Genomic DNA, 26,728 nt, shown 5'->3' with positions numbered 1-26,728 from the left:
ATCAAACACAGGTGTCGGCGGCTAAAGGCCCACGCTCTGTACACTCAATCAAGGCTGTCATTATAGCAAACACAGGTGTCAGCTGCTAAAGGCCCACGCTCTGTACACTCAATCAAGGCTGTCATAATACCAAACACAGGTGTCAGCAGCTGAAGGCCCACGCTCTGTACACTCAATCAAGGCTGTCATTATACCCAACACAGGTGTCAGCAGCTGAAGGCCTACGCTCTGTACACTCAATCAAGGCTGTCATTATATCAAACACAGGTGCAGCTGCTAAAGGCACACGCTTTGTACACTCAATCAAGGCTGTCATTATGGCAAACACAGGTGTCAGCTGCTAAAGGCCCACGCTCTGTACACTCAATCAAGGCTGTCATTATATCAAACACAGGTGTCAGCTGCTAAAGGCACATGCTCTGAACACTCAATCAAGGCTGTCATTATAGCAAACACAGGTGTCAGCTGCTAAAGGCCCACGCTCTGTACATTCAATCAAGGCTGTCATTACAGCAAACACAGGTGTCATCTTCTAAAGGCCCACGCTATGTACACTCAATCAAGGCTGTCATTATAGCAAACACAGGTTTCAGCAGCTGAAGGCCCACACTCTGTACACTCAATCAAGGCTGTCATTATATCAAACACAGGTGTCAGCTGCTAATGGCCCACGCTCTGTACATTCAATCAAGGCTGTCATAGCAAACACAGGTGTCAGCTGCTAATGGCCCACGCTCTGTACATTCAATCAAGGCTGTCATTATATCATACACAGGTGTCAGCTGCTAAAGGCACATGCTCTGAACACTCAATCAAGGCTGTCATTATAGCAAACACAGGTTTCAGCAGCTGAAGGCCCACACTCTGTACACTCAATCAAGGCTGTCATTATAGCAAAAACACAGGTGTCAGCTGCTTAAGGTCCACGCACTGTACACTCAATCAAGGCTGTCATTATAGCAAACAGGTGTCAGCTGCTAACGGCCCACGCACTGTACACTCAATCAAGGCTGTCATTGTAGCAAACACAGGTGTCGGCTTTTGAAGGCCCACACTATACACTCAATCAAGGCTGTCATTATAGCAAACACAGGTGTCAGCTGTCAAAGGCCCAGGCTGCCATTATAGCAAACACAGGTGTCAGCTGCTAAAGGCCCACGCTCTGTACACTCAATCAAGGCTGTCATTATATCAAACACAGGTCTCAGCAGCTGAAGGCTCACACTCGGTACACTCAATCAAGGCTGCCATTTTATCAAACACAGGTGTCAGCGGCTAAAGGCCCACGCTCTGTACACTCAATCAAGGCTGTCATTATAGCAAACACAGGTGTCAGCTGCTAAAGGCCCACGCTCTGTACACTCAATCAAGGCTGTCATAATACCAAACACAGGTGTCAGCAGCTGAAGGCCCACGCTCTGTACACTCAATCAAGGCTGTCATTATACCCAACACAGGTGTCAGCAGCTGAAGGCCCACGCTCTGTACACTCAATCAAGGCTGTCATTATATCAAACACAGGTGCAGCTGCTAAAGGCACACGCTTTGTACACTCAATCAAGGCTGTCATTATAGCAAACACAGGTGTCAGCTGCTAAAGGCCCACGCTCTGTACACTCAATCAAGGCTGTCATTATAGCAAACACAGGTGCAGCTGCTAAAGGCACACGCTCTGTACACTCAATCAAGGCTGTCATTATATCAAACACAGGTTTCAGCAGCTGAAGGCCCACACTCGGTACACTCAATCAAGGCTGTCATTATAGCAAACACAGGTGTCAGCTGCTAAAGGCCCACACTCTGTACACTCAATCAAGGCTGTCATAATATCAAACACAGGTGTCAGCTGCTAAAGGCCCTTGCTCTGTACACTCAATCAAGGCTGTCATTATATCAAACACAGGTGTCAGCTGCTAAAGGCCCACGCTCTGTACAATCAATCAAGGCTGTCATTATAGCAAACACAAGTGTCAGCTGCTAAAGGCACATGCTCTGTACATTCAATCAAGGCTGCCATTATAGCAAACACAGGTGCAGCTGCAAAAGGTTCTAGTTTGTTTCTTACATGCAAGTCAAAAGCATGGGACAACTTAACTTAATACGTGTGCTTTTAAGTATTGTCCCTTATTAGCCTGCGTTTAAAGTAAGTTCTTCTAATCGAAAATTCACTTTAGTTAAAAAATGTCATCCCTGATTAGCCTGTGCAGACTTCACAGGCTAATCTGGGATAAAACTTTACTCACTTGCATAAGCTCATTTGTCCCATTAATAGGCTTATTTCTTATGCTGCAGTTGTGCAATAGTGTTGCTGCAGAAGGGAGCCAAGGTTGACAGCGTTATTGTCATCCCTGCCCCTGAGCAGAGGGATCTGTGCCAATACCACACCATGGAGGGGGGTCAGAAACTGCCGGTGTGGTCTTGGTTACCCACCAAGGGGGTGCATGCACCTGACAAAGAGACCGTCTTTGATATCTATGAGGTAAGAATTCACATCCAGGTTTGTATCCATGTCACACTTACATTTGTAGCAGATTTGTTTGTGGGATTATAGAGGTGGTAGCTATTTGACTGTTTGAGAGATTGTGAATGTTTGTGAATTGAGTATAATTGGTATATCATTTTTTTATGTCAAGCATGCTTATACTTTGTTCATTTAATATGTTTAATATGTTTGGCCATTTAAAATCGCAACAGCAGGAACCAACCCGATGTCAATAAACTTTTTCATAGTTTCATTAGATGAATAACTTGTGATCCAAGACTTTGTTTCTGTACACAGAGTACATCACTTGGGTTGTTTAGAGCTGTTTAAGAATAATTTAGTTGTTTTGGAGATCAAATCCAGTAGACATTGTACTCAATCAGTGCATGTAAAAAAAATAGGCTTAATGCATTTTGGGTAAAGTGTCATCCAAGATAAGCCTGTGCAGCCCTCACAGGCTTATCAGGGACAACACTTTCCGCTTTTATGGAATAAGTGGTTTGAAAGGAAGTCTCTTCGTAAGGAAAATCTTGTTTAGGTGGAAAGTGTTGTCCCTCATAAGCCCCGGAGGACTGTACAGGCTAACCTGGGACGAGACTTTACGAACATGCATTGGGCCATTTTTCACATAGTGTGGCTCATTTTTAAGTTTAACAAGAAATAAAGCAGCTTTGCAGACCATGACACTGTTTTGTCCTGACCTGACAGCCACAATTGTGTTCCCTTGCAGACTGCCTTGTCTGGAGAACTTCAGGGTGTCGCCCACATGGTACTGGACAGCATCGGACTCAATGGGAAAGCAGTGGAGGTACTGGACTTGTAATTTTCAAATACTATAAAACAGCCTCATGAATGTAAGAATTGAGGTGGCAAATTATCCACATGTTGTTTTCAATCATTTTACACTATTTTATAGGGAATAATAAGTTTGATGCCTTAAACAGAGATAATGAAAGAAGTGTTATAAATTAAGATTTTGATATTAAAATCCAAAAATGTACATTAAAATTAACATGCTTTCATTGATAAGAACTTCATTAGCTCTATGTGTTCCATCCTGCAGGCTGCATTGCGGACCAACTCGTTCCACATCGCCCTTCGTCACCTGAACCACATGAAGGAGCGCAATGCTGTGTCCAGCTATAAGAACACTGACAAGCAAAACCTGCTGCACACACTGGCCCTCCATACTAGTGGGAACACACAACTGCAGCTCAAGGTATGCACTGTCCCTTGAACACACTGGCCCTCCATACCAGTGGGAACACACAACTGCAGCTCAAGGTATGCACTGTCTCTTGAACACACTGGCCCTCCATACCAGTGGGAACACACAACTGCAGCTCAAGGTATGCACTGTCCCTTGAACACACTAGCCCTCCATACCAGTGGGAACACACAACTGCAGCTCAAGGTATGTATGCACTGTCCCTTGAACACACTGGCCCTCCATACCAGTGGGAACACACAACTGCAGCTCAAGGTATGCACTTTCTCTTGAACACACTGGCCCTCCATACCAGCGGGAACACACAACTGCAGCTCAAGGTATGCACTGTCCCTTGAACACACTGGCCCTCCATACCAGTGGGAACACACAACTGCAGCTCAAGGTATGCACTGTCCCTTGAACACACTGGCCCTCCATACCAGTGGGAACACACAACTGCAGCTCAAGGTATGCACTGTCCCTTGAACACACTGGCCCTCCATACCAGTGGGAACACACAACTGCAGCTCAAGGTATGCACTGTCCCTTGAACACACTGGCCCTCCATACCAGTGGGAACACACAACTGCAGCTCAAGGTATGCACTGTCCCTTGAACACACTGGCCCTCCATACCAGTGGGAACACACAACTGCAGCTCAAGGCATGCACTGTCCCTTCAACATTACCAGCCCTTGGTCAGTCATGAATTTGGAACTTTCTTGGAGATTGCATACACATAAGTGTTGTTGACTCACCTGTTAATTGATTGTTATTTTTAGGTGGCCAAGGCGTTGGTAGAAAAAGGTGTCTCAATGAAGAGTCAGGACAAGTACAATAGATATCCTGTGGTGTATGCAGCCCTCAATCATCAGCCTCTAGAACTCGTCAAATACTTTGTCGGTAATATGCTTTGTGAGCTACACAAGATTGATTGCTCCCATCTATATTTACATCAACAATTTAGTAATATTGCAGTTTGTAAGTTGAGTTTAGACAAATGATTAAATGTAATTTATACTGTGTACATGTCAGGTTTTTTAATCTTCTAATTATTTCCAGCAAGCAGTGTCACCTGTATACATAAATATAGACATGTACAAACTAGTTAGCTTTTCAGCTTGTTTCATGATTTTAATTTTACATTATTAGCTCTACTGGGCAAAAGCCAAAGGAGCTTATGTCATGGTGTCGTGTCCGTGTGTGCGTGTGTTAGACTTTTTCTTGTTTACGCTATAAAAGTCCACAGTTTTCATCCGATTCTTTTCAAACTTGTTCAGTGTCTTTATATTAATGAAGACTCGAACCCTATTGAAAATGGGTTACATCGGAGTAAAAAGTTCAGAATTATCTCCCCTTGAATTTGAGAAAATTGTTAAATAAGGCTTGTTTACGCAATAAAGTCCACAGTTTTCATCCAATTATTTCCTAACTTGCAGTGTCTTTATCTGAATGATGAGTCAAACCCTATTGAAAATGAGCAATATCGGAGTTATACGTCCAGAATTATCTCCCCTTGAATTTGAGAAGAAAATGAAAATTCAGTTCTTTTATGTGATAAAAAAAGTCCATAATTTTCATCCAATTCTTGGCAAACTTGCACAGTCCCTTGACATATTGCTTTCATATTTTGCAAACTTCTTTACCAACATGACCCCAATCTATAAACAAGAGCAGACAACTGTATCAAGCATTTTGTAAGAATTATGGCCCTTTTTCCATTTACAATATGCATATTACTTTAGTTACATTGCCATAACTTCTTTATTTATTTTACGACTGCAACGATAAAACAACACATTACTCCATTTAACTAGTTTAATGACCCGATTCCAAAATATTTTGCCTCCCAATAAACATCACAAAATGTAATAGAATGCACAAAGTATTCACTAACAGATCTCTTTAATATTATACGAGTAAAAAAGTGGGATATAAAAGGCCGCAGCGAAAAAACAGCCGGTGGTAACCACGAGCCTAACGAAAAATCGGCTACTCACTCGTGGAAACCTGTTACTTTGAAAATATACCTACCGGAGGTGGATGAGCACACGATAAAATTACAAAACGTGAAGTAACACCGTTATAGTAGCAACACCGTGTACCCAAAATAAAAAATGCTATTGCTCATCAAGCGACCGAACTAGGAAGAACCATATACTTTGCTGGGCTAAACCTAGTTCTACCAATCGCTTGACCATTGTATCCACTTTTACATGATAATCGCCATGACACTTTTAATGACACACTAAAACTTTTACTTGATCACTACACTTGTGATCGCACTTTTTTCGCACTTGCGAATTACATACTTAATCGGACATTGATCACTACACTTGTGATCACACTTTTGCGCATTTGCGATAACACTTACTTGATCACTACACTTGTGATCTTTTACATACTTAATCGGACATTGATCACTACACTTGTGATCACACTTTTTGCGCACTTGCGTTAACACTTACTTGATCACTACACTTGTGATCCAATACTTTTACTTGTACCTTTTACATACTTAATCGGAAATTGATCACTACACTTGTGATCACACTTTTTCGCACTTGCGATAATATACTTAATCGGACATTGATCACTACACTTGTGATCACACTTTTTCGCACTTGCGATAATACTTTTACTTGATCACTACACTTGTGATCACTTTTATCGCCACACTAGCGATAATATTACTTGTACCTTTTTACAATCTTAATCGGACATTAAAATACAACTTATCGCTCAGGCAGCGATTTGACACCTAAACGTTTTTTACCCTACGGTATTGCTACTATTTTTTATTCTGTTCAAGCAGCTTAAACTTTAATAACTTGGAATTACCCGAAAGGACAAGGATGATAAACTACGCAAGTAGTCACAGAGTCCATTCAGATAAATGTAAACTTGGAATTACCCGAAAGGACAAGGATGATAAACTACGCAAGTAGTCACAGAGTCCATTCAGATAAATGTATAAAATGCGCATGCCCATCCGACCCCCGGCAAACAGAATTTTCCGGCACTGCGACAGGAAGGCAAATGCAACAAGAAATATATGACAATAAAATTACAAGACATAATAACACATAAAAAGGCTCATATGACAATAAAAAACAGACAGAATATAAAAAACGACGCCAAAGTGAATGTTCGGATATGGAAGTGGCATCAAAAATTCCTGTGCACTTATATTAAACACGAGACAGTTCATTGTTCACCGGCAGAATGCATGTGCTCTATATAAACGTGCGACAGTGCGTTTGTCCATTGTAGCATTCGATGAAGACAGTCCAAGCGCCGAGTCACGCTGTCCGCTGGAAAGCGCCCCAGTTGTACAAGACCAAGTTTGGCACCATCTCGATCGACTGTAAGGGGTGTGGCCCGGCCCCGGCACCAAAATGGGTGTGAATGTCTGCTGTCAGATTTTAGGATCCCGCCATGAGCCGGTGTACATGTACTGGAAATATAGAACTTGTCGGCAGAATCGTATAGCTCAAATGTATAGTCCATTTATGTGCAAGATATGTTTTTAAATCGACTCTGAGCATCTTAAAATGTGGATGTCGGACCAGTCGAGATATTAATCAGGGTGCGGTGGGTGGGGTTTGTTGACGATCCGAACAAAAGCACAGGCAGTTTGCAAAAGGCGGAATGACGTAATATCACGTGGTACGGAAATGCGTAATTTCATTGTTTTAACGAACTCTACCGAAGCATTCCGTACATAACGTTACATCCGTAATCGTATCTATAGAAACCAGCAAACAACATTCGTTTCCGCGAAAATAAATATTATTAATTTATATTCAGAAATTAATAAGTCTTATTTTACGACTGCAACGATAAAACAACACATTACTCCATTTAACTAGTTTAATGACCCGATTCCAAAATATTTTGCCTCCCAATAAACATCACAAAATGTAATAGAATGCACAAAGTATTCACTAACAGATCTCTTTAATATTATACGAGTAAAAAAGTGGGATATAAAAGGCCGCAGCGAAAAAACAGCCGGTGGTAACCACGAGCCTAACGAAAAATCGGCTACTCACTCGTGGAAACCTGTTACTTTGAAAATATACCTACCGGAGGTGGATGAGCACACGATAAAATTACAAAACGTGAAGTAACACCGTTATAGTAGCAACACCGTGTACCCAAAATAAAAAATGCTATTGCTCATCAAGCGACCGAACTAGGAAGAACCATATACTTTGCTGGGCTAAACCTAGTTCTACCAATCGCTTGACCATTGTATCCACTTTTACATGATAATCGCCATGACACTTTTAATGACACACTAAAACTTTTACTTGATCACTACACTTGTGATCGCACTTTTTTCGCACTTGCGAATTACATACTTAATCGGACATTGATCACTACACTTGTGATCACACTTTTGCGCATTTGCGATAACACTTACTTGATCACTACACTTGTGATCTTTTACATACTTAATCGGACATTGATCACTACACTTGTGATCACACTTTTTGCGCACTTGCGTTAACACTTACTTGATCACTACACTTGTGATCCAATACTTTTACTTGTACCTTTTACATACTTAATCGGACATTGATCACTACACTTGTGATCACACTTTTTCGCACTTGCGATAATATACTTAATCGGACATTGATCACTACACTTGTGATCACACTTTTTCGCACTTGCGATAATACTTTTACTTGATCACTACACTTGTGATCACTTTTATCGCCACACTTGCGATAATATTACTTGTACCTTTTTACAATCTTAATCGGACATTAAAATACAACTTATCGCTCAGGCAGCGATTTGACACCTAAACGTTTTTTACCCTACGGTATTGCTACTATTTTTTATTCTGTTCAAGCAGCTTAAACTTTAATAACTTGGAATTACCCGAAAGGACAAGGATGATAAACTACGCAAGTAGTCACAGAGTCCATTCAGATAAATGTAAACTTGGAATTACCCGAAAGGACAAGGATGATAAACTACGCAAGTAGTCACAGAGTCCATTCAGATAAATGTATAAATGCGCATGCCCATCCGACCCCCGGCAAACAGAATTTTCCGCCACAATAAATCTCACAAATTTATCCCCCCACAAATTCTGGATTAGCCCTTTAACAGAACTTTAAGATGACGTCGCGAATGCAATCCAAATACAATTCGAGGCCAACATCCGACAGATGCACACCATCGCTCCGAAAAAACCCTGGCGTCGCGGAATCGATCGGCACCGACACTATTTCGTGCTTGGTAAACTTTTTCGCGCGCAGCCGACCCCAGCGATTGATGTGCGATCACACTTTTACTTATCACACTTTACTTGAGCGCTACACCTGCGATCATACCACTTTTTATACCAATGGTCACTTGACTATTACACACTTGTTAACTCGGACATTTAGTACCAATGGTCACCTGACAATTACACGCTTTACCAATGGTCACTTGACCATTACGCACTTTTTAACTCGGACATTAAATACCAATGGTCACTTTACCACTACACAATTTTTAACTCGGACATTTAATACCACGGACATTTAAAACCAATGGTCACTTGACCATTACACACTTTTTAACTCGGACATAACTCGGACATTTAATATATCTCGGACATTTAATACCAATAAGCGCACTATTTCGTGCTTGGTAAACTTTTCAGCGCGCAGCCGACCCCAGCGATTGATCTGCGATCACACTTTTACTTGTCACACTTTTACTTGATCGCTACACTTGCGATCATACCACTTTTTATACCAATGGTCACTTGACCATTACACACTTTTTAACTCGGACATTTAGTACCAATGGTCACTTGACCATTACACACTTTACCAATGGTCACTTGACCATTACGCACTTTTTAACTCGGACATCAAATACCAATGGTCACTTGACCATTACACAATTTTTAACTCGGACATTTAATACCACGGACATGTAATACCAATGGTCGCTTGACCATTACACACTTTTTAACTCGGACATAACTCGGACATTTAATACATCTCGAACATTTAATACCAATAAGCGCTATACAAGTTTGTTCCCTGCTGCATTGCTACTATTTTTAAAACCTAACCTTTAAATTAGGTTGATATACTACGCCTGAAACCCAGAGTCCATTCGAGCCAATGTGTTGATTCATAGTCGCTAAGGTTATGGACCGACTTTATGGGGTCGCACTGCGAGGTAGTCTGTAAACGACCGAACTGGACACAACGCAGACTCCGGCTCGTATGGGATCCTAATTGTGACCGGAATATGGCGCTGATTTGTTTTATGTTTCCTGAGTGTGACCATTATGGCGTGTTTATCCCCCGTGACCCTAACGTGGGCTATTTGCAACTGATAACTGTATGTTGCTGTTGCTACCAATTCACTGACTCGGAACGGACCGAAATATGCCAGAGTAAACATAGCATTGAATAGTGAGCGCTCGAAGTCATTATAACACACCTTTGCTAATTGCGAGATAATAACCGTCAAGACCTTGCGAGTGATTGGTGCCAGTGCCCGCGTACCAACCGTTTGTCGCGAGCGAGAACAGCCCTCAAGCATTTACTTCACTACCAAAAAATGTTACTTATATCGTACTAGCCCATGTATTTATGAATATAACTCAATCCAGAAATGTAGCTCTTGATAGATTTAGGTGATAGACCCTTTTCAAAACAATAGGCTACAAAGAGAACAACATGTTGTTTATCCGCGGGCCAATTGTTGTTTAGACTATATGCAGATCGAAAATTGTTGAACATAATATTTTTATTTTTTAAATCCTCGCCCAGAGAAACAGTGCAACTACAATTGGAAATAATTCGAGAACAGTTATGTCACTAGTTACGCCCTTTTGCCGCCATAAATTAGGCCAACGAGCGTTACACCAGTGACCTTTAAAATAAATCCCAAAAACCGAAACCAGACCCGCCAGCACTATCTGTAAACAATTCAGTGTCAACATTGAATATCCAGTATCGGTAATGGAAAAACGACACGCCGTTGTAATCGCGCAAAAATGTCAACCACATTTCGAGGTCTTGCCTAACAGCACGTGTTATACGTATGCGGTGGAATGCTTTTGTTATGTCACAGGTGGTGTTAATTAATCAAAACGGGCGGCCGACTGGGATTGCCCTGCACACGAAGTTAAGAGACCTTATTAACGATTGAACTTGCTTTAGGTTATTTTTTATTTTTATGTTTCTGCACGATGGTGTGAATTTTTTCCCGTAACTCTACGATTTTTATTTAAGAATGCGGACTACTAGTTCCGCCGAATCTTATTCTAAGCCTAAGAACACGATTATTTCCGTGGGCCCTTCTGTTTTCTCCGTGGCTAACGGCACGTTTAGCTCGTGCATGCAATTGATAAACGAATACATCACCTTGCGGCAACCTAGCTCAGATTTATCGCCACCAAGAAAATCGTCTAAATAGTGTATAAGCTTGCCCGATGACATTTTACTCTTAACGCAGAATTCAAGGAATGAGGAAAACTGTACAAATGTTTTGCAACTGACTGAAGCTCCGAATGGTAATGCTTTTTCCACATAAAACATACCATTAAACTGTATGCCCAGTATTTCGAAATCTTCTCGCCGAACTGGGAGTAGGCGAGATGCAATCTTAAGATCCGTTTTGAAAAATTTACAGTGTCGCCCTAAATCTTGAACCATGTGAACCGCCTCATCGAAATTTGTGTACTGAGCGGATGAGTATTTTTTATCAATGAAGTCATTAACCGAGTTACCCTCTGGAAAAGTAAGGTGATGAATCATCCTAAATTCACCTGGTATCTTTTTTGGCACCAAGCCAACTGGGGAAACCATGAAATTAGAAAAAGGTTGTTCGCTGAAAGGCCCAGCCAACCTCCCCGCCCAAATCTCCTTATTTATCTTATCTTGAATTATGTCAGCATTTGCGATTGCAGGCTTTAATTTTTTACTAAATCTACTGACTCTGGGTCCGTTATAATGCATTGAAAACCCATTTGTAAAAAACATTTAAAAGGTCATTTCGATCTGTAGAATTATACGATGTTAAATATTCACGTAAGATTTTGCTATTCACCGGCGATGGTGCGAGATTAAGTAGGTCATTACAGGGAAAGTTAATGCAAAATCTCCTGCACTTTATCGCGTCGCGTGCTATGGTAGAGTGACGCATAAATCAAGAAAGCGTCCGACCACCGTTCGATGTTATGAATTTTATCCCTACACTCCTTAGGGCGCTGTTCAAGAGTGCCCTCTGCCGAAAGTTACAAAACACTACCGTTACAAAGAGCGGATAATTCGAAGGCACCTATTAACAGCCAAATTGACATATTCGCCTCTAGAAATTTGTTGTTTCAATGCGGCTGGCACGTGCGCAGCCAAGTCATCGTTTGATAAGCGCGTTAATTCCTGACGACTATATCATGTTTTGACCCTGATTAATAGCCGAAGCAAGAGATTGAACTTCTATTGTATTTTCGATTACCGGGAAACTTAAGAGTTGATTCCCCGCTAACACCGCACCCCTCAACGTTACGTGTATTAATAGGAGGAACGATTTTAGATGCCCTTATATCTATTATCTTCTCAAAATCAATAAAGCCTCTACCTGGATCCGGTTGTAAGAGCCGGGTATCGTCCTCTCCAACCTCTTCCACATTTTCCGGTAATTTCCGCTTTGTTCCACGCGGCATTATTTGAGATGATTCGAGATTTAATTTAAATTAAGTTTGTTGACGATCCGAACAAAAGCACAGGCAGTTTGCAAAAGGCGGAATGACGTAATATCACGTGGTACGGAAATGCGTAATTTCATTGTTTTAACGAACTCTACCGAAGCATTCCGTACATAACGTTACATCCGTAATCGTATCTATAGAAACCAGCAAACAACATTCGTTTCCGCGAAAATAAATATTATTAATTTATATTCAGAAATTAATAAGTCTTATGATCAGATTTTATTAATACTTTGACAAAACAACACTTACCTGAATACCACAATGGATTCCACCCAAACAATACCCCACGCCCCAACCCAGAATCCCTGCCCACCCCCCTCCCAAAAAATTATTTTTTTCCTTTTTTTTATTTTTGAAAGATCATCTAATAAATGACCACACCCCACATTATACCCCCCCTCTCAACCCTATCCCACCCCCCCCCAAAAAAAAAAAAAAAATCCTTTTTTTATCAATGGATTCCACCCAAACAATACCCCACGCCCCAACCCAGAATCCCTGCCCCCCCTCCCCCCACTGATTTTTTTTTTTTCTCAACCCCCCCCCCCCCCCCACCCCCACCCCCAAAAAAATAAAATAATTTTTATGCCCCCCTTCGAAGAAGAGGGGGTATATTGCTTTGCACATGTCGGTCGGTCGGTCCACTAGGTGGTTTCCGGATGATAACTCAAGAACGCTTGGGCCTAGGATCATGAAACTTCATAGGTAGATTGATCATGACTCGCAGATGACCCCTATTGATTTTGAGGTCACTAGGTCAAAGGTCAAGGTCACGGTGACCTGGAATAGTAAAATGGTTTCCGGATGATAACTCAAGAACGCATATGCCTAGTATCATGAAACTTCATAGGTAGATTGATCATGACTCGCAGATGACCCCTATTGATTTTGAGGTAACTAGGTCAAAGGTCAAGGTCACAGTGACCCGAAATAGTAAAATGGTTTCCGGATGATAACTCAAGAACGCATACGCCCAGGATCATGAAACTCCATCGTTAGATAGATCATGACTCGCAGATGACCCCTATTGATTTTGAGGTCACTAGGTCAAAGGTCAAGGTCACGGTGACCCAAAATTGTAAAATGGTTTCCAGATGATAACTTAAGAACGCATACGCCCAGGATCATGAAACTCCATCGTTAGATAGATCATGACTCGCAGATGACCCCTATTGATTTTGAGGTCACTAGGTCAAAGGTCAAGGTCACGGTGACCCAAAATTGTAAAATGGTTTCCAGATGATAACTCAAGAACGCATATGCCTAGGATCATGAAACTTCATAGGTAGATTGATCATGACTCGCAGATGACCCCTATTGATTTTGAGGTCACAAGGTCAAAGGTCACGGTGACCCGAAATAGTAAAATGATTTTCGGATGATAACTCAAGAACGCTTTTGCCTAGGATCATGACACTTCATAGGTACATTGATCGTGACTTGCAGATGACCCCTATTGATTTTAAGGTCACTAGGTCAAAGGTCAAGGTCACATTGACAAAAGTCGTATTCACACTATGGCTGCCAGTACAGCGGACAGCCCATATGGGGGGCATGCATGTTTTACAAACAGCCCTTGTTTTTCCTTTTTTTTATTTTTGAAAGATCGTCTAATATATTATTGAATATGAACAATCTCCCCATGATGGCGTACGTTACACTGTCAAGCAGTCGAATAGTCGAGCGCGCTGTCTTCTGACAGCTCTCGTTTAAAAAGAGCAATATCAAAGCAATAAGTCCAGAATGACTTCCCCTTGAATATGAGAACATTTTGAAATCCCGCTTGTTTACGCAATTAATTCTACAGTTTTCATCCAATTATTTCCAAATTTGCACAGTATCTTTATATCAATGAGGACTTAAACCCTATTGAATATGAGCAGTATCCGAGAAATAAGTACACAATAATCTCCTCTTGAATTTGAGAAAATTCTCCTTGTTTGCGCGATTAAGTACACAGTTTCCATCTTATTCTTTCCAAACTTGCATAGTGTTTATAGCAGTAGAGCGATTCAGGCCCTCATGGGCCTCTTGTTTTTATTCAAGACGCATTTAAAATATTTAAAACTTTTGGCTATTTCTCCTATTGATAAAGAAATTACAATTGTTATCCCTCACCAAAGGTGGAGGGATATAGAATTGGCTTTGTCTGTCCAACTGTCTGTCCATCTGCCTGTCTCAAAACTTTTCATGGCTATATCTCATAAACTATATAAGATATTAATATAAAACTTCATGAGTGCATTGATATCAATGAGGAGAAGTGCCTTGCAAATGAGCCATAACCCTACACTTTCTTAAATAAGAGTTACCGACCTTTGTTGGTTTTAGGAAATATAACTTTTCAGGGCTATAGCTCTGATACAATACAAGATTTTCAATATGAAACTTCATCGGTGTATTGATATCAATAATAAGAAGTGTCATGCACAAGAACCATAACCCTACACTTTCTTAAATTAGACTTATTGTTTTTTTTTCTATTGTGTAACTTTTTAGAGCTATATTTCAGATTCGCTACAAGATTTAAATATGAAACTGCATGGGTGTATAGCTATCAATGAAGAGAATTGCAATGCATAAAAACAATTACCCTACGCCTAAATATTTTTAAGGATTAAAACCTAATCAAGGGATTTGCACCCATCCATGAATAAACTTTAATTGGCGGGGGATATCATTTAAGCAAATTTGCTTGTTCTTTTAGATGAGAGTACTGGTGCAGATCTGAACCTGAAGGACGTGTTTGGAAGGACACTGATGGTGGCGCTGTTCTGGGACCAGGAGCGTATGACAGACTGTACCAAGGCTCACCAAGACCTCAATTTGTAAGAGACCACCCATGTGAAATTTAAATGTTGAAGTTTTTATTTTGTATCACCAGTTTTAGTCAGATTTTCAAGAAACTTGAAAATCCTGATAAGATTGATGTACAGCAAAAGATGGCCATGTTAAGGAGCATGCAGCATCCAACATAGATGGAAATAAGAAAAAGGCTTATGTTCAATAACTTGACTTCGGATGAATTTTCCTACAGACCTAGCTCCAGATTACATTTGCGGTCAATAACATAGTTTAGGTCACTGTTACTAAAAAAAGACAAATGTAAAATAGTTTCTGGTAAACTTAAGTTTGGATGGAGGTATTGCACTGACATTTGGCTTTTAGGTTGCTTGCATGTAAACACTGAACTAGCATGGGAGGTAATTTGGGGTCAGTCGGGCTACCATCATGGTTACTGTTATTACAATTATATGCATAAATGATATCTTCTCAGTAACTATAGTTTAGATGGACAAAGTGTGCTGAAATGTAGTATTTTGCATTCATGAACCTATTTACCCATATTGGGATTCCAGTTGCATGTGAATCATGGTTACTGTTTCTAAAATAGGAAAACTGTTTTCTCTTTATAGCTTAAAATTTCACAGGTTTTGTTAACCAGGTTTTCCGAAGGAAAAAACTGGATATTAGATTGGCGAATGCGGGCGGGCTGGCTGGCTGGTTGGCTGGCGGGCGGGCGGAACAAGCTTGTCCGGGCCATAACTATGTCGTTCATTGTCAGATTTTAAAATCATTTGGCACATTTGTTCACCATCATTGGACGGTGTGTCGCGCGAAATAATTACGTCGATATCTCCAAGGTCAAGGTCACACTTTGAGTTCAAAGGTCAAAAATGGCCATAAATGAGCTTGTCCTGGCCATAACTATGTCATTCATTGTGAGATTTTAAAATCATTTGGCACATTTGTTCACCATCATGGGACGGTGTGTCGCACGAAAGAATCACGTCAATATCTCCAATGTCAAGGTTGCCAAGACTAAAAATAGATTATTTTTTTTAAACAAACTTAGAAAGGGGGTTAATTTTGTTTGTTCATTTCAAAAGTTCAGTTTGAGTTTTCTCCCTTTATCAGATTTTTTTTTCACAATGAAAACCTGGTTTTGTGACAATTTTGTCCCTTGTTTATTGGTGAATTATATACCCACCTAGCTTGAGATTGCATTGATACCAGTTGGATCAAATTCAATGTCACTATAACTTTAAACATGAAAACTGTTTCTACTTATATGTGTATAAAACTTTACCTTGTGTGTATGTATTGCGCTGAAATTGTGTGTGCACTTAGCTTACAAGCAGATTAAGGTTGGGATTTCACAATTATTATCCCCCCTAATGGCGGAGGGATATAGACTTGGCGTTGTTCAAATTAAATTAAATTAATAACTTAACTTTGAAAACCTGGTTTTGTTGTGCAGCAGAAAGTGTTGTCCCTAATAAGCCTATGCAGCCTGCACAGGCAATTCACAGAAACTTCACGCACATGCGTTTTCCCAGCCCGCTTCTCAATTATTCTCTCCCAAATGAAATGTTGTTTGCTGATTTTTATCCAAAGAGGTGTACTGAAGCTTCTCCTAGACCAAGGTGTGAGCCTGGAGGTACCGTACAGCATCAGCTACCCACTGGTGCCGCTGTTTGATGTCACAATGGCAGGTGTCCCCCTCGACTACAGCGCCCCAATTGAGGGAACCAAAATGACCCCCCTGGTGGCCACCTTGCACAGCGCCGACCTGGAGATGGTGCGCTTCTTGCTGAAGAATGGAGCCAGTGTCAACCAGCCCGACGAAGACGGTCTCACTCCCATCATGCACGCTGTCAGACTGGTACGTGGTAGCCATTCTGTTGGTCAATTGTAGCTCGCACGCTGTCAGACTGGTACGTGGTAGCCATTCTGTTGGTCAATTGTAGCTTGCACGCTGTCAGACTGGTACGTGGTAGCCATTCTGTTGGTCAATTGTAGCTTGCTCGCTGTCAGACTGGTACGTGGTAGCCATTCTGTTGGTCAATTGTAGCTTGCACGCTGTCAGACTGGTATGTGGTAGCCATTCTGTTGGGCAATAGTAGCTTGCACGCTGTCAGACTGGTACATGGTAGCCATGCTGTTGGTAAATTGTAGCTTGCACGCTGTCAGACTGGTACGTGGTAGCCATGCTGTTGGGCAATTGTAGCTTGCACGCTGTCAGACTGGTACGTGGTAGCCATGCTGTTGGTCAATTGTAGCTTGCACGCTGTCAGACTGGTACGTGGTAGCCATGCTGTTGGGCAATTGTAACTTGCATGCTGTCAGACTGGTACGTGGTAGCCATTCTGTTGGGCAATTGTAGCTTGCAGGCTGTCAGACTGGTACGTGGTAGCCATGCTGTTGGGCAATTGTAGCTTGCACGCTGTCAGACTGGTACGTGGTAGCCATGCTGATGGGCAATTGTAGCTTGCACGCTGTCAGACTGGTACGTGGTAGCCATGCTGTTGGGCAATTGTAGCTTGCACGCTGTCAGACTGGTACGTGGTAGCCATGCTGTTGGGCAATGGTAGCTTGCACGCTGTTAGACTGGTACGTGGTAGCCATGCTGTGGGGCAATTGTAGCTTGGCATTTGCCTTTGTTTGTTATCACTTCAGGGTTTACATTTCAGACACGCATTTTGACGCAGTTGTAGTTCCTTCAAAAATTTAATTTATGTGAAGACCTTTTGTTAAAGATTGTTTTGAAAGGCTTCATTTCCAACCCTATCATACTGATAAGCAGCAATCAGCATAAATCCTAAACAGACTGCAAGTTACTCACATGCTGTTCTGGTTTTATGCTGTTTGCATATACACTATGTCTAGCTTGATTTCTGCCTAAAACACAGTCCGACCTACAATGTTTCGTCAGCGTGGCAATCACCGTGATCTGATGGTTTTTCATGGCGATAGATCGCGGTGACAGTGGGTGAGCACCGCAGGAGTTATTGAGAAATCTATCTAACGGTGGACCCCCGCGGCCACTGTGGTTCCCAGTGAAATACAGGTAAATGTATAGTTTGTGCATGAAGTTTTGCTTGTTGTTTATTAAAAGAATTGTTTTTGTTAACATATGGAAAATGATTTCTTGTTTCATACGTATAGCTTGCCAATAATTACATATAAACATGTTACATGTACATTTAATTTGATATCATTCTATTTTAGTGATTCCCTATTTCTATTGATACATGTATTGATTCAAATGTGCATTCCAGACTTCGGCAGTAAGTATTCAATGCAGTGATATTTAAATGCAAAAAGATCAATTGTTATGTTGGCGAGTGACTTTGTCTGTACCTGTTTTGTTCAGTAACAAGTTCATTTCGTTATATATTTTGAAGAAAAACGTAATCGAAGGAATATTGTGATATTTTTATATTTTTTATTGGATATTGCGCATGCGTGAGATTGTAAAGACATGGGAAAACCTGCTCCTACAATTTTGATAAAAAACTCGGATAATAAAGCGTTCTCAGTGGATTTGAGTGCATGTGTCGAAGGGAAAACCTATGAGTTCGATGCCAACCAAAAATAATAGCAGTTCGAATAGAAGACAAGCGAAAAAGGCCAGAAAAGAAAAACGAAAAGCGAATTTTCCATTGTCTGGCGAGGACACTCACAACGAAACCCGTTTAGCAAGCACGGGAACAACGAGCACGAGTAAGTCGAGTCCACCAAGTGTATCAGCAAATGTAAACAATAGGCACAGTCAGTACTTCGATTTTCGATTGAGTCAAGATTACGTTAATCAAGTCATGAGCCAACAGAATCAATCACCACTTCCCATGAGCTTTGCGCAACCCAATTTCGGGCACCCACAATTCTACATGTCCACACCTAGGTCGCCAACGCAAAGCCAACATATACAGAACACACCACCGCCCTGGGCGTTAGGTATAATGGACGACATACGAACCATACGATCGTCTTCACAAAATATAGAGAAAACGTTAAACATCATCAGTGTAAAAGTTTCAGAATTGGAAGTTAAACTAACATGCATTGACAAGCGTGTAACATCGGTCGAAAATTCTTGTGCTTTTATAAGTACTGAATTTGAATCCCAAAAGGCTCACCTCAGCAATATCCAAAAAGAGATAACATCCCTTGAAACCCAACGTACGAAGATGGAAAGGCAACTGGAAGATTATAGCACACGGGAGGAGTATATAAACGACAAACTGTCAGACCTCGAAAGCCGTTCAATGCAAGAAAACTTAATGTTCTATGGGTTCGATGAATCGAAGGAAGAAGACTGCGAAGTGATCGTGAAAATATTTATCAAAGATATTCTACAGATTGAGGCCCACGACATCAAGTTAGACAGAGTGCATCGCATAGGTCCATATTCCAACAGTAAAACACGACCGATAGTCGCCAAGTTCCACGACTACAACGACCGCGAACGAGTGCGTAAACAGGCTTACGTCGACGCCATAAAAACGGAACTCTCCAGACGTAAAATGGGTGTCGGTATCCAACGACCACAGCTACATAGAGAAGCTAGACAGGCCCTATTCCCGCACTCAAAGGAAGCGGAAGCACAACACGAGCGCGTGCGAATCGTAGGCAACAAGATGTTCGTGAACAACGTGGCGCGAAAGAAATTTGTAAACGGACGGGTAGTCGACATCAACTAGGATAGCCGTGAGAAGGACATCACAATATTGTCATGGAACATAAATGGGCTAAGGCGAAAAATCGACGACACAGACTTTCTGAACACTGTAACTCAATGTGATATTTTATTTCTTTCAGAGACTTGGTTACATAACAACAGCTTCATCAACTCTGATATTGATGGATTTATTTGTGATCATTTATATGGAAATAAGAGTGCGAACACAAGTAGAGGACGTTATAGCGGAGGTATTTCTGTATATTTTAAACATCACTTAAAAAACAAAATTACAGTAATAGAAAAAAATCAAGCAGGTATTATTTGGATAAAATGTTGTAAATCCCTCTTCAACATAGGCATTGATGTTTACATAGGTCATATCTATATTCCTCCAAAAAATTCGAGCCTTAATACAAATAATATAGATTTTTTCGAAACCCTAGAATGTAACATTGAGCGATATAAAAATCTGGGCAAAGTTTTTATCACAGGAGATTTAAATAGTAGATGTTCAAATGTATGCGACGTTCTAGATTTTGACATGTACATTGACGATGAAGAGTTGTCAAATCGTGTTTACATCCCACCACGTGCTAGCAAAGACCACGTGATTGATACAAATGGTAAACGCTTGATTGAGCTCTGCCAATGGACTTCGTTCATTATTGGTAACGGGCGATTACACGATGACCTAAATGTAGGAGAGTTCACTTTTCACTCACATAGGGGTAGCAGCCTGGTGGATTATCTACTTTTAGAACCAAAAGATATTTTTCTTATAAGTAACTTTAAAATACTTCAACCAAATGAGCTATCTGACCACTCGGGCATACTCTTTAGTCTCGCGTCAAGACACGCTGCCGACGAGGAAGGCAGCAAATCCGAAGCCTCTTATGATTACAAAATAAAATGGGACGACTTAAAAATAGACCCGTTTAAGAATGTCTTATCGCAATACAAAGCGCAATTGTGTTCACTCGAACTGTCCATTTTAAACGAGCGCGACATTGACGAGGTAGCAAACGACTTTATAAATATTTTAAAACAGAGTGCAATAGAGGTGTTTGGAAAAAACGAAATAAATAATAAAAAACATAATAAAATTCACTACAATAAAAAAACATGGTTTAACAAGGAATGTTATATTTCCAGAGCGGAATTTAATAAACATAGGAATACATTTCTAAAGATCCGATCCAATGAATATAACCGAAAATTATTTATCAAATCGAAAAATAAATATATACGCACTAAACGCCGATTTAAGCAAAAATTCATGCATAAAGAAAAAAACAATCTCAAAAATCTTAGTAAACAAAAGCCACGAGAATTCTGGAAAACAATTAAAATACAGTATTTAAAGAAAGACAACAGCCCAACCAATTTAAACACAACGGCACTCTATGAACACTTTAAACAATTATACTCTGACAATAGGAGTAATACCGAAAATAGCACGCGCGAAAATAATCCCTCAAGGTCAGATCCAGACTTAGATAAGGACATTTCGCTAGAAGAGGTTACAATTGCTATCCACGAACAAAAAAATAACAAAAGCAGCGGTATCGACAAGATATGCGCAGAAATATATAAAAATACTATACCGGAATTATCATCATTTATATTAGCACTTTTTAACAGAATGTATAAAAATGGTGAATATCCAAAATCCTGGGGTGAAGGAATTATTATACCTATATTCAAGGGAGGGAATACAGAGGATGCAAAAAACTATAGAGGTATCACCCTTATTAATATTCTGGCAAAAATTTATTCAACAGTACTTCTAAATCGATTGACAAACTGGTCAACTAAACATAAAAACTTGATACAAAACCAATTCGGCTTTCAGAAAGGAAAGTCTACAGTAGACTGCATATTCGTATTGCAAACTGTTATACAAAAAACACTTAGCCAACGGAAAAAGCTATATTGTGCCTTCGTAGATTTCGAAAAATGTTTCGATAAATTAGACCGAACCTTTATATTCCAAAAACTTATTAATGAAAACATAAGCACAAAATTCGTAAACGCCATACGGAGCATGTATAACTCTGTCAAAGCATGTGTCCGGCATGAAAGAACATATACATCACTATTTGAGTCGAATATTGGGGCAAAACAAGGCGACCAAAGCTCAACGTTATTATTTTTATTTTTCATAAATGATATTGTTTCAAGTTTTAATGATAATATGGATGACCTTTTCACTCTTGAGAATACTAAATTATTCATACTTCTTTTCGCTGATGATGTGGTCATATTCGCTCACTCGTCTAACGCACTACAATCGCTACTTAAAGATTTAGAAAATTACTGCAGCGAGTGGAAATTAACAGTTAATACAAAAAAGACCAAAATAATGATTTTTGAAAAAGGTAGACATACACGATATAATTTTTCATTAAATAACACAATATTAGATATTGTCGATTCATTTAAATATCTGGGGGTAAATCTTTACAAAAACGGAGACTGGAACCGTACACAAAAACATATCGCTCAACATTCACAATTCGCATTACACAATTTGTTTACAGTATTTAATCAACTTGAATTAAACATAGACGAAAAATGAAGACTGTTTGACAGTCTAGTTGGGTCCAAATTAAATTACGCGGCCGAAACATGGGGCTTTCATGAAGGAAAAGATATCGAACGCATACATTGTAAATTCCTACGTAAGATACTAAAAGTCAGAAAATCCACAAATCTAGACGGACTTTACGGGGAATTAGGTAGACACCCAATGTATGTAAAACGACAATTGACATTAGTTAAATACTGGTTAAAAATCATTGATCCGAACAACAACCTACTGACAAAATCTATTTATAATTTGCTTAAGAGCGATGCTGAAAGTAATAATACATATGCCGGTAGGAACTGGGCTTATCAGATTAAAGAACTTCTCGAACACATAGGATTAGCTTCTATATGGATGCAACAAAATACGCATATCCCAAACGAGTACGACCTAAAAATAATAACAAACCGAATTTTGGATATATATAAACAGACTTGGTTCACAAATATAAATAACTCAAATAGACTGGCTGCATACCGATATTTCAAATATGACTTTGAAACGGAAAAATATTTAAAATGTATTAATAACAATAAATTTAGAATATCACTTACACAATTCAGAATCTCTGCACATAATCTAGCGATAGAAAAAGGTCGTCATGAAAACATACCAAAAGAAAATAGGAAGTGTATTTACTGTAATATGAAGGCTATAGAAAGCGAATTCCACTTTTTATTAGTATGCCCCCTATATAACGGAATTAGACAACAATACCTAAAACCGTACTTTCGTCATTGGCCAACATTGAACAAATTCGAAATTCTAATGTCATCAAAATCAACAAAGGTATTAAAGAACCTATCAAAATATGTTTATTTTGCCCAAAAACTAAGGTCAAATGTAACGTAATATAAAATATATGCCTTCAATTTAGTATGTTTATTAGAACAGATGTAATAATAAGTTAACCGTATTAACTATGATTATTGTTTCCATTTGCCTAATGTATATATATTTGGATAAAGCAATTATCATTGTATTATTATTGATTCTATTCTTTGAATTATTTTGACATGTCTTTTTTTTTCTCTTTTGTTTTACCTAACTATTCGTATTCATCGTTTTGTGTTGTACTTCTCAAATACATGTACCATGTCTTTGCTTTCTCACAAACACATACCGTGTATAGGCTATAAATTTGCAATATGCTGTTTTATGCCTAATAAATGTTATGTTATGTTATGTTATATTTCAATTTACACAACACTTTTATGGCTACCGTCTCCCATATAGATTTGATAATTACTTTATTTAGTATAAGATCTGTCGGTTTGTAATAAGTTTCTGTGAATATCAAATTAGATATCTTTATTTACCAATTAACTTACTATCAAAATATATCGCTGTCGTACAGAGGTGAGAGTGTGAATATTTGTTGGGATTTTAATAGAAAATACAGTCAGAAGTGAAAAGAGGCGCACAAATACCTTATGTACAGGTCTGTTATGTGTTAATAAACATCAAATTCTACATCTTTTATTAGAAATTGTAAAATGATGTGGACATTAATTTTTTCCATTATAATTGTGTAAGTATACAAGTATTTATCGTATTTTAAAATGGGACATGTACAATAAAAAGGTATACATGTATTCATAGTTCATATTTGTAGCATGATCATGTATTTTAATGAATGTTTTCAATATAAATAATATAAATCTTGTAAGCATTGTTATGATGTCTTTATTTTTTGAAAAAACATATTCATGGTCATACCCGAAATAAAAAGTAAAACAGTTTAAAAAAAAGCTCCATGTGATATTAAAATGTTAAATTCCCAGCGATTTCTTATCAACATTTCTTATCGAGACGAGACTGTATATATTCTGTATACATGTACATTTTATTATACAGTGATTTACATGTACATCAATCAAAGCCATGATTGATATGTTTTACTTAATGTTATGCATAAATTATAAAAATAGTAATATTGTGATAAATATAAATTTACATATTATAAGTAAATCAATATTGATCATCATGTTAAGATCCTTTCAAATACGTTGTTTACATGTGTATCGAAATGAATTATGAAATGAACAAAGCACAGATAAGCAAATAGTCATTCGCCAACATGACAAATGATCTTTTTGCAGGACTATGATATTAAAATATCACTGAATTGAATACTTACTGCCGATGTCTCAAATTTACACGTGTTGTAAACAAAACATGGCACAATAGAAACAGGAAATCGTCTGATATCAAATTACATGCAACATGTTTTTATGATATTGGTGGCGAGCTCTACATGTATATGAACAATCAAGCATTTTCGAAATGCTAACAAAAAAATATTTAATTAAAACAACACGTGAAACTTCATGAAGAAACATTTGAAACCAATCGCAATCTATGCTCCATGTAAGACATGTCAAATGATTCTGTAAAGAGGGTAAATCTAAAATAGGAAAAAGTGGCACAAATGACTATTTTAATATGAAGTATTATATATATATCGAAATGTACATGTTTATTCACATGTACCTGTATTTCACCGTAAATTACCGCTGTAATCCGCCATGATCACGGTGGTCCACTCTGAGATTTATTTCCCGATAATGTATGCGCACGAGTTCTTTTTATTATTTTGTTGAGCCTGTCACCGGATTTTGCCATGGCCATATCACTGCGTTCCACGCTGTATCGCGGTGAAGAAAGTATTTGTCACGCTGGTCTGAATCACGGTGATGGGTTGTGGAAGGCAGAAATCATGCTAGATCTTGTGTTCCCATTTTTTAGTCCCCTACCGGTTTCACTGGAGGGGACTTATGGTTTTGTCTCTGTCTGTCACACTTATCTGGATCCTGCGATAACTTTAAAAGTTTTGAATATTTTTTCATTAAACTTGGAACATGAATAGATGGCAATATGGACATTATGCACGTCATTTCATTTTGTTCCTACGTCAAAAATTGTGGTAGCTATGGCAACAAATAGACTAGAAATAGTGCTGAAAATGGTGTTTTTTTCTGGATCCTGCGATAACTTTAAAAGTTCTGAATATTTTTTCATGATACTTGGAACATGGATAGATGGCAATATGGACATTATGCACGTCATTTCATTTTGTTCCTACGTCAAAAATTGTGGTTGCTATGGCAACAAATAGACTAGAAATAGTGCTGAAAATGGTGTGTTTTTCTGGATCCTGCGATAACTTTATAAAGTTTTGAATATTTTTTCATGAAACTTGCAACATGGATAGATGGCAATATGGACATTATGCACGTCATTTCATTTTGTTCCTACGTCAAAAATTGTGGTTGCTATGGCAACAAATAGACTAGAAATAGTGCTGAAAATGGTGTTTTTTTTCTGGATCCTGCGATAACTTTTAAAGTTCTTAATATTTTTTCATGAAACTTGGAACATGGATAGATGGCAATGTGGGCATTATGCACGTCATTTCATCTTGTTCCTACGTCAAAAATTGTGGTTGCTATGGCAACAAATAGACTAGAAATAGTGCTGAAATGGTGTTTTTTTCTGGATCCTGCGATAACTTTAAAAGTTTTAAATATTTTTAGCTCCACTGGCCAGAGGCCAGCAGGGCTTATGTCATGGTCCTGTGTCCGTCGTGCGTGCGTCCGTGCGTTAACTTTTTCTTTAAACATCTTCTTCTAAACTTCAAGTCCAATTCTGATAAAACTTCTCACAAATTTTCCTGGGGTGAACCTCTTTCAAATTTGTTCAAATTATGCCCCTGGGGTCGAATTTGACTCGCCCCGTGGGTCAATTAATTGAACATATGCTTATATAAAGCCTATTTTGTGCAAACTTTAAAAATCTTTTTGTCCATAACAATTGGGCCTAGTGCTACCACATTTGGTATGTAGTGACATCTTATAGTCCTCTACCAAATTTGTTCAAATTATGCCCCTGGGGTCAAATTTGACCCTGCCCGGGGGTCACAAAAATGAACATATGTTTATATAAAATCTATTTTGTTGAAACTTTAAAAATCTTTTTGTCCATAACCATAGGGCCTAGAGCTACCAAATTCGGTATGTAGTGACATCTAATAGTTCTCTACTTAGTTTGTTCAAATTATGCCCCTGGGGTCAAATTTGACCCTGCCCCTTGGTCACAAAATTGAACATACGCTTAAATAAGGGCTATTTTGTGCAAACTTTAAAAATCTTCTTGTCCATAACCGTATGGCATAGGGCTACCAAATTTGGTATGTAGTGACTTCTAATAGTCCTCTACCAAATTTGTTCAAATTAT

At 39.1% G+C, this 26,728-nt stretch overlaps 1 protein-coding gene across 3 annotated transcripts in view; it reads left to right on the top strand.

The window, feature by feature from the left end:
• LOC127872886 (poly [ADP-ribose] polymerase tankyrase-like) overlaps window positions 1–26,728 on the top strand; it is a 255,395-nt gene that overhangs the window by 154,234 nt on the left and 74,433 nt on the right. For all 3 annotated transcript variants that reach the window (XM_052416370.1, XM_052416369.1, XM_052416368.1), the window contains 6 exons: window positions 2,293–2,479; window positions 3,213–3,290; window positions 3,546–3,701; window positions 4,474–4,594; window positions 15,145–15,265; window positions 16,836–17,103. In XM_052416370.1, the coding sequence (XP_052272330.1) occupies window positions 2,293–2,479; window positions 3,213–3,290; window positions 3,546–3,701; window positions 4,474–4,594; window positions 15,145–15,265; window positions 16,836–17,103 (931 nt within the window). The remainder of the gene's footprint in view (window positions 1–2,292; window positions 2,480–3,212; window positions 3,291–3,545; window positions 3,702–4,473; window positions 4,595–15,144; window positions 15,266–16,835; window positions 17,104–26,728) is intronic.

The sequence above is a fragment of the Dreissena polymorpha genome, chromosome 3, assembly GCF_020536995.1.
Source record: "Dreissena polymorpha isolate Duluth1 chromosome 3, UMN_Dpol_1.0, whole genome shotgun sequence".
In the NCBI taxonomy this organism is placed as follows: domain Eukaryota; kingdom Metazoa; phylum Mollusca; class Bivalvia; order Myida; family Dreissenidae; genus Dreissena; species Dreissena polymorpha.
The sequence above is the reverse complement of the archived record's forward strand: the minus strand, read 5'-3'. Positions and strand labels throughout refer to the sequence as shown.